The 13023-nt window shown below is 52.5% G+C and overlaps 1 protein-coding gene across 1 annotated transcript in view; it reads left to right on the top strand.

The window, feature by feature from the left end:
• The first annotated feature begins 1120 nt into the window (after nucleotides 1-1120).
• Nucleotides 1121-13023, top strand: part of LOC149351025 (transmembrane protein 64) — a 31712-nt gene continuing 19809 nt past the window's right edge. The window contains exon 1 of the mRNA XM_089580214.1: nucleotides 1121-1959. Coding sequence (XP_089436340.1) covers nucleotides 1375-1959 — 585 coding nt within the window. The 5' untranslated portion in view covers nucleotides 1121-1374. The remainder of the gene's footprint in view (nucleotides 1960-13023) is intronic.

Raw genomic sequence — 13023 nt, 5'->3', positions numbered from 1 at the left:
TCGAATAAGCTCGGATACCTGCGGTAGAGCTCAGGTTATGTATTTGTGCTGTACAAGAAATGCGAGTTTACTCCAATCATTGTTTTTTTTTTTTGTGTCTCTGTGTGAGTGTGTAGTGATGGGTTTTATTGATTATTGATAGAATCCGTTCGTATACGTCCGAATTTTATTTACGTTTTCAAGTTCTTACTTACTCATTTGAATTCTACGTTTCAGCGCACGTCGCGAACCTTCTCCGCGATGCCGCTGTGCATTGAAAAATAACGCGATTCACCTCACTACTCATTCTCCGCAAGAAACGAGCTTTTAGTAAAAAAAAAGGAAAAAAGAAAAGAAGGTCGAATTGTGTGTATGCGACGTAACTGTGGTCGCAGGTGCGCTAGCAGAAAACAAGGATCCCGTCCATCCTCCCCTCGGTCCGGTCGATGACCAGAACGGAAAGCGCGGGTCTTGTCTTTTCCTCCGACATCAGGGTATGTGGCAGTTTTCGTCAGTGTGAAAAAGATAGTTGTTTAGAAAATGCTTGCATGCGCCGTCATAAGAATAAATTTAGTAAAAAGCAAAAAGTTCCCATAAATATGCACAATTTGGCAAGTGCCGCTCGGAAACTGCAGCATTTTTAATAGTTGAAAACTTCGGGGTTCGAAACAAAACGACCCAAGGGCATTCCAGAAACGTGCAAAACTCCCAACCTCCCGCGCAGGACCACCAGTGCATGGGAGTAGTTCTCCCGAGATTTTCCCGGGAGACGTTCTCCCGAGAACCCCTCCCGCGACTGGGGATTTTTAGTGACCACAGTGTAGAAGGTTTCACAATATTTCGTCCGCATTGATATCTCAGGCACACCTCTCGCATCCTTGGCTTACAGGGTTATAATGCTGACATCCCCCGTGAAATGCAGTTTTTATCGGCATCCACTTTTTTTTTTTTTTTTGGTCACACTGAACAGTACTACAAGGCCTCGGTCAAACGCCGTGCCTTTTGCTTGCAGCAGGCGCTCTCGGCGTCGATCCTGGGGCGCGTCCCTCCCCAGTTTCAAATATCTCACTACGCCGGGCGGTGGCGCCACGACCGCCAGCGATGGAGGAAGAAAGAGAGGGACAAGCAGGACGCGAGTAACGGGAAAGGAGAAACGGCGAGTGGAGCCGTCGGAGCAACGGGAGGCGGCGAGCAGGCAGGTTGTGCTGTTGTGTTCACGCGCCGTCGGAGTCGGTGTGTTGTCGCCGTTGGCCGTGCCCTGTCACTTTGCGAGGCTAGGCATGCGGTAGCTCGCGCGGGAGAGCTCGGCTGACCCCCGCGGTCGCGAAGGGAGAGGCTGCTCGCGCAAGCCAGACCAGCACCAGCGGGCGGCCCGCACATGGGACAGGCGAGCCGATGGTCTCCTCCGCGCACGGTCGTCTGCTATCTCTCCGCGGCTGGGCGCCTGACGGAGAGGCCGATGTCCCACCCTGCACGATCGTCGCCGTCGAGCATCGGTCGCCACCTCCGACCGGAGAGAAGCCGGCGTACGATCGGAACTGGCTGCTCAAGGCCCTGACCGCGGTCGCCGTGCTGGCGGCTCTCATGGTCACTTTGCTGTGGGGCAAGCAGTACGTTCGCGAATGTCTCGTTTGGCTGGACAGCCAAGACCGCGAGACAGTGTGCCTCTTCTTCGTGCTCATGTACACACTGGTGGCGTTCCCGCTCACCTGGGGCTACATCCTGCTCAACTTTGCCTGCGGCTACCACTTCGGCCTCGTGCTGGGCGTCGCGGTCACGGCCGGCGCCGCGTCTGTCGGCATCTCGGTGGCGCACACGGTCATGAAGCGCTTCTTCCTCGGCTTCATCATGGCCCGCCTGCTGTCCAGCGAAGTAGTCCGCTCCACGCTGGCGCTGCTCGACACCGGCCACGCCTTCAAGGTGGTCATCATCTCTAGGCTCACGCCCATCCCGTTCGGCCTGCAGAACGCGATGTTCGCGGTGAGTGAGTTGGAAACCCGGGCGTGTCTTGCGAGTGACGCTCGGCTGTGTTGAACGAGTCGCGCGCATTGCTTGGTGCAGGCACACTACTGCGGACTGCAGACCTCAAGAGTGTGCTTGCACCGAATTCGCGCTTTCGCTTCTTGTGCGAACTATCCGTTCTCCTGCTTACACAGGCGTCGCAGCACCTGTTACTTTCGGTTCGAAATCGTCTGCTGTGTCTCGCCCCCTAGAATACCAACGTGCTTATTTATCAGCTTCTGTTTTTGGTAAATAAAAACGCCTGAGCACTTGAGAAACTACCCCAAAATCGCATTTCGGCGTCGAGGTCTCGCGATAGCTGTTTGCTCCGAGCACCAAGTAGCAGTCCCAGTTTCCTTAGGTAGCGGTTCTTACAACCCACCGCCCAGTTATATGTTCTTCGGAACATGGGCACTGGCCAGTTGATTACCCATGTCTTATCTTAAGCTCATACATACACGGTACGACACAAGGAAATAGACACACTATACAGCGCCGGTAGTGTATATATGTCGTCCCGTGGGTGCCTGCGCTGTAGAAGCGCCGTAAGCAAGAACAGGCTGCGTGAAGTCCGCACGTAACTATCATGAGGAATGGGGACAACAAATGACAACAAGGTAAAAAAGGGGTCTTCGTTTAGCGGACCTCGTTCCCCTGGACTTCCAGCAGAACGGGCAGGGGGACAGACAAGCGCATGGACAAGGCACAGTGTATGGTGCGCAGCATCCGGCGTCTTATTCTCACGCACAGTGCTCACTGTTAGAGAGTTTTAAGATAGCGTTACCGCTACCGCCATCCGTCAACAATGCATGCGCAGATAACCCCGAGGGAGCATCTGCGCTGTCGGGGGCTGGCTCTAGCGCGGTATGTTTAGGTAGCACTGTGCTAAAACCCCTTAAGCGTGGCCTTCAGCCGCGTGTCCTGGACAGAGTGGCGTTGCTCACATGGCTTGCCGAGCACACCTTATAGCGTCGAGCGCTGCAGGAAGCAAATCATTGTCCCTCGGCCTTTCCGTGAAGCAGCCAGATCGTCGATCGTAAGATCTGACAAGGCCGTGGTCACCTGAGCTGGCCGGGGCAAACGCCGTGCGCCGTTCTGGATGTGTGCTGCGGCGAACATATCCAGAATGCGGCCGCTGCGTTTCCTCTGGCGATTTCTCACGCACGCTCGTATGAAAGCACAGAGTCGGCCGCCGCACGAAAACTCGTGCTCGCTGCTCTTTCTGCGTCTTTCGCGCATGCGGGGCAACCTGTATAAAGCGATCTGAGCGTCCCCATTTTTCTGCGTTAACGTCGAAGATTCGCATCGTGTGCTGTTTTTCAGTTCTTTAACGCGTGACCCATATTTATGTTCTGGAAGCTGCGGGAGAGACGAGCACGCCGTTACCTTACGCTGGCTTTGCAGCGCGCAAGGACGTTTTTCACTGCGCAGCCCTTCTGATCGCCTCTGCTGAGAATAGCGGGCCTCAGCTGCTCTTTATCGCAGCTGGCCCGTGCGACAGCTGTGTTTGCTGCTTCCAAGCAAAAAGAACACAAAACATATTGCAAAGATAGTTTATGAATGAGGACCAAATTGATGGACAGTAACTCCACTCGGGGACAAATTTGTGCGGAGCTGAAGTTGAGGGTACGAGCCCCGAGGCGACAGCTTCCACAAGCGCATTGTTCTCTCTCGCTGTCAAGCCTCACGCGCTTGCAAGATGACGTCTCGCACTCGTATAGCGCCTACTGCGCTGGTACAGAAAGCTCTCCCCGAGCATATTGCATTCTCACTGAGGCAGCGTGACTGGAATGCAACCGTCGCAGAAGGCACTATCCTTCGTCGTAATGGTCGGCGAGTCTTGGGGCCACGGGCAGAGACTTCAGCAAAGAAGCTTCAAATGGCTCCTGGGTCGTTCTAATTGCGTACTTACGTATAGTGACCTCGATAGTACCTTTGGTCCGAACGCGATAGCTTCAGTAAAAATGCCTTTGGCTACGGCCCTTCTGGGTCCTGTGCGATGCACGTTAAAGTACCCCAGGTGGTCGAAATTTCCGGCGCCCTTCACTACGGCGTCCCTCTTAGCCAGAGTCGCTTGGGACGTTAAACTCCCATGAACCAGCCAAACCAACCTTCTGGGTCCTGTTTTTGCCTCCTCCATTGTATTCTTGATCGAACCACGTGCTAGCTAGGGGTGCAGTCACGAAGCGCGAAGACCGCGCAAGTAGCAGGGGCGCACTGTCCACACGCAGACACCCGAATAAGGTGGCCCAAATTTCCTTGCCTTTGTGTGAGGCATGCGAAGAAAAAGCAGACATATTTCCTCTGCGCCCTCTGTACACTTCCGTAAAGCTCAGATGGACCCTTCGCAGCTTGTTTATTTTGCCGCAAGCACGGGTATTGACAACTGTTGGGAGAAAAAGCTGTATGAGCGGGAGACGTCGTCGTGCGCCGTCCGAAACGAGGGACCTGCAGCCAGTGCATGCCGCTCGATGTGTCGGGAGCCCCATATGGCGCGCGGGAGAGAGAAAGCCGCGGAAGCACGCTGCCTTCGTTAATTATCCGCGGAGTGCATATTGTGGGAACGAATGCGAACGGCGCCCGACGTCTAGCTCCGAAGCTTCACCGTCGAATGATGGTCGGTCACGTCAGCTCCCATCCCAAACACGGCGCAGCTCGCACTGGTTTGGTCTTTCCACACAATGCCGGGAACAAACGCACCTTACCCGGTCCAGGCGCCTGCGGTACGCTCCGTTGACGCGTCGTCGTATCCGAGCTCGCGTAGAGGAATCCGCGTATACTGGTTGTGAGCTACATAGGATGCAAAGCGTTCAGCGCATACAAGAGTGCCACGCTGCGCCGACGGTAAGGCGCGTGCTGGCGATTTTCTCGCTGTTCCCGCAGGAGCGTGATCTCCTCCGCGTGCATTCTGCGCAGTTATGCCGAGAGCGGCTGAAATCGGGACGCCCACGCAGTAAGCCGCTCTCGAGCGCCTGACATCAATGACTGGTATATCTCATCGATAACCTGCAACTGCAATGTTTTTTTTTTTAATTTTTCGACCCACATTTCTGTCTTTCTTCTTCGTTGCCCCAATGTGACGTGAGATGAAAAATGCGCCCGGGCTAACGCTGCGTGTCACCATCGCGTGTGCAAGCAGAGCGTGCTTAATAATATATGCTATGCCGATAGGAGGGCGGAGAAGCTCGGCTTCGTGGTGCGTATATATTGGCGAGCAGCTAGCATTTTGTCTTGCGGAAGTTGTTTATTTTTTCTCGCGAACCGCCAGTTGTTGGCGTCGCACCTTGCGTGCCACGCATGTGCGTATACATATACACCCGCGCGCATTTGCGGGCTGGCGTGCGGCGGCCTGCAGCGTCAGCTCGGATGAAAAATGCGCGCGCGAAGCCGTTGCACGCCACTGAGCGTTGCTCAACCGAAAGCTGGCAAGGGAGGAAGAGCCCATGGCGGCGCCAGTGCGTAGATGGAGTCAGTCCGGCCTGCAGCTGCTGGGGCCCAGAGAGCGCGCGAAAAAAAAAAAATGACACCAGAACACTAATTGACTGCCGCCGACTTCGGAAGTCGTAATGCTCGTTTCGTGTTGCAGCCGGGCGAACCCGTGCCGACTTTGACGGACACGTGTAGCGGCTGAGCGCAAAAGGAGAGATGGCGCTTCTAAAACTAGGGCACGAGGACGGTTATTTTTTTTTTTCTTTCTCTCTGCCTCTCTTTGCCCTGCAGGCCCCCTCAGTCCGCGGAGAGCACTTCCGTCCGCTTGGTTACCGGTGCGCCCCGACCTGTTTGCCAGTGTGAGCAGGATCAAGCCTCGAGTCGAGTAGGCGAGCCGCGATGCTCCCATTGGCCCGCAGTCACTTGCCGGTTTACGGGAGCCCATAGAGTGGGTGGTGACCATTAGCAAACGATAGTTAGGTCACGCTTGCTTGGTTTCAGCTGCGGAGGTAGTGGTGCTTCGCAACATATTCTTGTTGTTGCTACGTTTAACCCAAAAGGTGTTGTCAGACTCAGTGTTTTGGGGGAATGGTGTTGCCAGCATAGCATGCGACCTCTGCGACTGCTGGGCACTATCTACCTGACAAACACTGGGTGACTTTGGCTTTGTGCGACGCAAATAACGAGTAGGCACTAAAAAAAAAAAAAAAAAGGAGAGAACACGTAGGCGGCAACCACAAGCACCGCGGTCGTCGTCCCTTACGTGTTCTGTTTTTTTTTTTTTTGTTGGCTCTAACCCTTTTGAAGTTAAGATGTACCAACTAGCCCGAAACGAAGTTGCGCTGACGGAAATAAAGACTTAAGATCATTATTTATTATTATTATTATTTCATGCGAACGTCGAGTCAGCTGCGATTCGCAGCCAGGTTGCACTTTTATCGACTTGATACTTTACCCTCCTCGGAACCACTGCACCAAACAACGCAAAAACAATGTCGCTGCGCGTCTCACACACACAGCGCTAGGCAACGGAAATTGAGAGATATCGTTAATCTTCGTTGAGGCAACGAGGCCGTGTCGGATTGCAAGCTGGACATAAAGCAGGACAGGGAGAATAGTAGTAGTATAGTTGTGGTTTATTGCAGTAATAATTGAAAGGAAGGAAAAGATTTTTGCTAGCCCCGGCATCTGCTATCCCTCTATTTCCCCTGAGCTGCGGCAGCGGAAATGGAAGGATAGCAGACAGACTGGAGTAATGAAAGGGGTGAGGGGACAGCCAGAAAGGATAGGGAGGTACCATATACAAGTATTCTATTTGCACAATAACGTAAGTACAGGAGGGAGAGTGCCGCTGGTGGTGGAGTCTGCTGGCTCAGCGCACGAGTAGCGTTCCGCTCCAGAGTTCTCCTGCGGGGCACCGTATACGCGTCAGCATTGGGCGAGTGCGGGGTACTTCGCGCATTACCGCCAGCTAATGCGAAGGGTGAGCAGCGTATTTCGCGCGAGGGAGAAGTGAACTGGCGGCCCGACTGCTGCGCGAGTTGCGCCAACGAACCGACTCGAGGGAGAGGCCCTGCGCTACTGGATCGGTCCCGGACGACGCGACTTTTCCGTACACATGTTTCGCCGCGGCGTCCGTCCGTGGGCCGCATGCGGGAGCGCGCGACCCCATTTCCGTGGCCTGCTCTTCCGCGAGACTGGCGGTGGTTGGGCTCTCGCTTGTTTTCCTTTCCTCCGAGTGCTGAACGCGCTCTGGCGGTTGAGTCAGTGCAGGCGCACCGCCTCGTGCATGAACCGCCGCCATTCGATGGAGCAACGCACGAGCGCCAGCAAAGCGGGTGTACGGCAGCCCTTGCTGTCTGTCCGGCATGCGCCACGGCTCAGTGAGGAGGAAGCGCAAACAGCAGACCCGACAGCGTCCGTCTCGTCGGCTGTCCCTCTGCGCTGCCTCACTCTGCAGTGTATGACCGACGAGCAGTAATAATCATGCCTGTATTTCCCACCGCAAGGATGTGAGAGGTAGAGAGAAGAAGCTGGGACTCTAGCTTGACAAGCCCTCGCTTCCCCGGAACAAATATACCGGATACATTGGAAAAAAAAAAAAAGGCAAACAGCATAAGCACATCCCAAACACTCAGTAGCAGGTAATAAAACTTGTAATCCATGTACCTCAGACTGGGCTGCGTAGTAGAGGTATGCCTGGAATGGCGCAATCCCCTGCCGTGATCCGCTTCCGCGAGGACCCATGGCAGCTGGCGCCTCGAGGAACCACTGCGCGCCATAGCGGATCTCGCTGTATACGCTCACCGCTGAACATCTCTGATATATCTTTTAAGGCAGACAGCTGGGCTAGTTGGTGTTTAGATTGAGAGGACATAGTAGTAGCGCTTAAAAAACAAGGACGACAGGGTAGAGAAAGGCAGCACAGGCGCTAGACATCAACTGACTTTATTCCCGAGAACAACAACGAATTTGTAGGCGACAATCAGGAGCATAAAAAATCAACTTTAGAATCGCATGCGTGATGGCACTTCCCGATACAAGAACCTCAAATCTTTAGTGCACAGATAAACATTCGGTTTGCTCACGCAGGTTTGCCGTTCCGAGTGAATGAGAAAGGCTTCCAATACTTCCCGCTCTTTCTGATCTGCACTGACATAAATCACACGTGTCTGCTCAAGCAAAGGGGTACATTTTTTGTCATCATGTTTACAACGTTTGCAATGTGCCGCCAAGTGTCCCGGACCTGATATCGCAGCTGCCAAATTCTTATGCTCCATGAGGCGAACATTGATGCAACGGCCGGTTTGGCCGATGTAGCACTTTCCGCAAGATAGCGGAATCCGGTAGACCACATTGGTCCTGCAGGCCATAAACGGCTTCCCATGCTTGATGGGGCATGACAGCTTTCTGTTGCAGTCATCATTCACCACTCTGCAAAGTTTGCCGAGTTTGTTAGGTGCAGTAAGCACTACCCTGATACTGCCTTTCGAGGCCACCTTTTTAAGACGGTGAGTAAACTGGTGAACATAGGGCAGTGCAACGCATCTTGCCCGTTCGTGAGCTTGTCGCTCAGTCGTCAGTTTATGGTCCCCAGCTTTTATCTTGTGTATCAGACACTCGGCGACCGATGCAACCAGTTCCACAGGAAAACCTGCATTAGTCAGGCGACCCGCCTGCTTTTCAACGCCCTCAAGCAACTTGTGCGAGCAAGACTTATCTAAAGCAGCAAGAAGGCATGTCTTAGCAATGCCTCTTTTAACCAATTTGGAGTGGGCCGAATCAAAATTCAAAATTGATTTCTTGGACCTTGGCTGGTACATGTGGCAAACGTGTGAATCACCAAAGAAAAAAAGAAAAAAAAAATGACGTAGGAGTCTCTCTGGAAAATTTTTTATCGCTTTTAGAATTTTATCTTTCTAGTACCTTTGTTAATTTTGAGGGCGGGAAATTTGTTCAGCGCGAGGGCGTCTGCATAGGCTCGTGCATCGCCCCGGTGCTTAGTGAACTGTTTTTAGCAAGTTTGGACAAACGCATTGAAGCGCGCCTTAACGACAACAAGATTTTACGCATTTTTAGATATGTAGACGATTTTCTTGTGGTAGCAAAACGTGAAGACCACAGAAATGAGGATCTAATCCAGCATACTCTAGATCTTTTTAAGTCCTGTGCCGGAGCTCTGAGTTTTACCCATGAGCTTCAACATAATGGTAGCCTACAGTTTCTTGATGTTCTTTTTTTCTTTGGTGATTCACACGTTTGCCACATGTACCAGCCAAGGTCCAAGAAATCAATTTTGAATTTTGATTCGGCCCACTCCAAATTGGTTAAAAGAGGCATTGCTAAGACATGCCTTCTTGCTGCTTTAGATAAGTCTTGCTCGCACAAGTTGCTTGAGGGCGTTGAAAAGCAGGCGGGTCGCCTGACTAATGCAGGTTTTCCTGTGGAACTGGTTGCATCGGTCGCCGAGTGTCTGATACACAAGATAAAAGCTGGGGACCATAAACTGACGACTGAGCGACAAGCTCACGAACGGGCAAGATGCGTTGCACTGCCCTATGTTCACCAGTTTACTCACCGTCTTAAAAAGGTGGCCTCGAAAGGCAGTATCAGGGTAGTGCTTACTGCACCTAACAAACTCGGCAAACTTTGCAGAGTGGTGAATGATGACTGCAACAGAAAGCTGTCATGCCCCATCAAGCATGGGAAGCCGTTTATGGCCTGCAGGACCAATGTGGTCTACCGGATTCCGCTATCTTGCGGAAAGTGCTACATCGGCCAAACCGGCCGTTGCATCAATGTTCGCCTCATGGAGCATAAGAATTTGGCAGCTGCGATATCAGGTCCGGGACACTTGGCGGCACATTGCAAACGTTGTAAACATGATGACAAAAAATGTACCCCTTTGCTTGAGCAGACACGTGTGATTTATGTCAGTGCAGATCAGAAAGAGCGGGAAGTATTGGAAGCCTTTCTCATTCACTCGGAACGGCAAACCTGCGTGAGCAAACCGAATGTTTATCTGTGCACTAAAGATTTGAGGTTCTTGTATCGGGAAGTGCCATCACGCATGCGATTCTAAAGTTGATTTTTTATGCTCCTGATTGTCGCCTACAAATTCGTTGTTGTTCTCGGGAATAAAGTCAGTTGATGTCTAGCGCCTGTGCTGTCTTTCTCTACCCTGTCGTCCTTGTTTTTTAAGCGCTACTACTATGTCCTCTCAATCTGATATATCGCGGGCTGCGCTTTGGGCGTAAACTGCGTGCACTTGAGCGCCGTGTGAAAGGCGAACAGAATCGAGCGTGAACTCGCGGTCCAGTTTGGGGTAAAGGTGTAATCTTTATTTCTTTTTTCTTAGAACACGTCTGGCAAAGGGGGGGGGGGGAGGCGAAGCTGTAGGCGTAGGAATGCCTGACGGAGCCCCGCCTCCCCCCCCCCCCCCCCCCCCCGCATACATATGTAGCATTAAAGATCAATGAACACAATTCGGCAAGCGGCACTACACTTGAGAAGCCAAATAAATGCACATCGGGTAAAAAAAAAAATAAGCAAGCGCAATACCATGCCAAGCGCAAAAGTACTGGAATTCATACTTACAGAAGACATACTTGTTACTGAGCAAACAGATAAGACAGAAAATCAACGACTGCGGCAGAGATATTTCATCAGGCTTGGTACAAATACGTCGGTAAAACAAACCTTTGGGACGGATTGACGGACGAAAAACAAAGAATAAAACATACTAACATTTTTCTCTTTCGCCCGTTTTTGTTTTAGCGCAAACAGATCACGCGCACAAGAACAAGAGTGACGTTTCTTTCACTGTATTCCACGAAACTGTATTCCATGAAAAAAAAAATACTGCATGAAACGAAGAAATTTTCACATTCTTTTTTAAACGCAGCAAAGCCTTTTTTTTTTTTAATCGACTTTTAGCGTTTAGGTCTGTTCTGTTCAATATCTTGGCTGTTTGAAAATGTAATGGTGGTATTTCGATCCGACCCTGTGGCGCTGCATACCTAACGTCGCGGGGACGTGTCGCGGTGTCCCAGATATGTCGTCCTGTGCGTTGTCGATCACAGCGCGCACTGCACCCGGAGCGTGCAGGCTACAAAGTTCCATACTTGCTTTTTGGGAGTCGATCTGCGTCCCGGTAACAGCATGCGCGGAGCGCTTTTGTCTACGTCGCTCCGACACGGCTGGCTAATTGTGGCGGCGTTCCACACAACTCCACTGATATTGGTTGCATACCAGTCTCGCGCGCACAAGCTATTGTTATTTTTCTAAAAACAGTTTCCAAATAACGGTGAGCTAGAGCTGCTTCCACCGCTGTAGCAGAAAAAAAAAACACCAGGAATGACTGCTGGCATTGTTCCGCCGCCTTTGACTATTGTGTTCTTTCGTGCAGATAACGGAAGGCAGTATATAGATATGGCGGCAGATAACATGCGGCAGCAGTCGCTTATTCCGTCACTTTCCCTATCTTGTCTCGTTGTTTCATGCTGCAAGTGACGAACACTTCTCGAGAAAATGTACGCTTTCGTACCGAGTGCGCCGTTGTTAGCATTTCACTCATACAAAATAAATAGTGACGAAAGAACAGGCGGGTGCCTGTTGACCTGCGTCGCCCTTTCCCCGTTTATTATTTCCGCGTTCGTTGGCGATAGTTTCCATTTGCGGACGGTTGCGTTGGCCGCTACGATTTTCGCCAGCCAAATCGAGGTCGCTGCAGGCAGGCTGAGGGTGCGGTTTTCTGGCTCACTCCCACCTCCAGTGGTGCGTGCAACGAGGCCCATTTGGAAAGGCGACGCCACTGCGGTCGGGCCTATCGCCGCTTGCGCCGAAATCACGGTGCGCTCGCACTTCCTTCCCGCGCCGGCGCATTGCAGGCATACATTTAAACTTAAAATCGTCACTTTACGCTCGCTCGTGCGTCAGCTTTTCTGCTTTCCGAATGCTCTGCTCCGAGCACCTCTCCGCTCGTCGGGGCCAACGACGCCATGCGCCTCTTCTTCCGGGTGTCCTCGGATAGTTCATAGGGTCAGCGGAGACCGGTTCCCGGCCGACCGGGCTGAGGGCAGCGCGCACACCCAAACAGGCCCGACCCTCCAAGGCCGCCCGTCGCTCCAGTAACCTTTGGGGGCCGCCCCTCGCCCGCTTATCCGTCGGCAGGAAGCCGCGGCTCCGTCTTCCGGGCGCCTCGTCTCCCAAGGTCAGCGCCGTGCACTGCGATAACCGTCATTGCGATTATGCAAGAGGCGCGGCGAATAACGACGTGGATGCTGCTCCGCACTGGCAGGACTACTGCGCTGCAGCCGCGTTACGCATTCGTCAATCGGAGAAACAACGCCAGTCTCGAGGCACAAGTGTCACGGTTCCAACGACAGCACCGGTGGCCTCGGAAATGGCCGGCGCGTATACGTGAGCGGAATATCGCCAGCTGGTGTCCGCACGGGGCTGACGAACGTCATTAAAATGATTGGGCTGGGCAGCTGCCGCGCGACGGCTGTGCGGCGGTCTTTTGCGGTTTGTAGCTCCCACGACGTTCAGCCCGTACGCCAGTGCTGCGCGAACTGTCGCCGGACTGAAAAGGCACCGCTCCCCCTTTCTCCCGAATCGAAACGCAGAAAGGAAATTATGTTGCCGCAAGAAAAAGAATGAAAAGGTGTTTCTTGCTGGCGTACGTGCGGATCTCTCCCGAATAACGTTCCATTTGAGCGACCCCTCGCGACAGCTTCGTTGACGCAAAACACGTCTTTTCACCGCACTGTTTGTGGCCTCCAGTGAGACTGAACTTGCAGCGAGGTCCGATGCTCTGCGTGCTAGTCGAGACAAAATGTCTAATGGGACGGAAGATCCGAGTGGATCTATCGAACGCGACGAAAAATCCAACCGTGTCAGAATGTCCAACGAGTCTGAATATCTGAATATCCTACGAGACAGGATATAGGCCTTGAAACTTTTTAATGCCATAGCTTTAGGCGATTCATCACGGAAGAAACCCGCTGTTGCGGTATGTCATAAAATTCATTTATTTTCCGAGACAGCTCTGACGTCATTAGTTCAGGTGACGTGTCACCTGCCATCTCTCCCCCGCTCCTTTTCCACCTGCAT

Source organism: Amblyomma mixtum, chromosome 3, assembly GCF_055824585.1.
Source record: "Amblyomma mixtum isolate Tamu chromosome 3, ASM5582458v1, whole genome shotgun sequence".
Taxonomy (NCBI): domain Eukaryota; kingdom Metazoa; phylum Arthropoda; class Arachnida; order Ixodida; family Ixodidae; genus Amblyomma; species Amblyomma mixtum.
The sequence above is the reverse complement of the archived record's forward strand: the minus strand, read 5'-3'. Positions and strand labels throughout refer to the sequence as shown.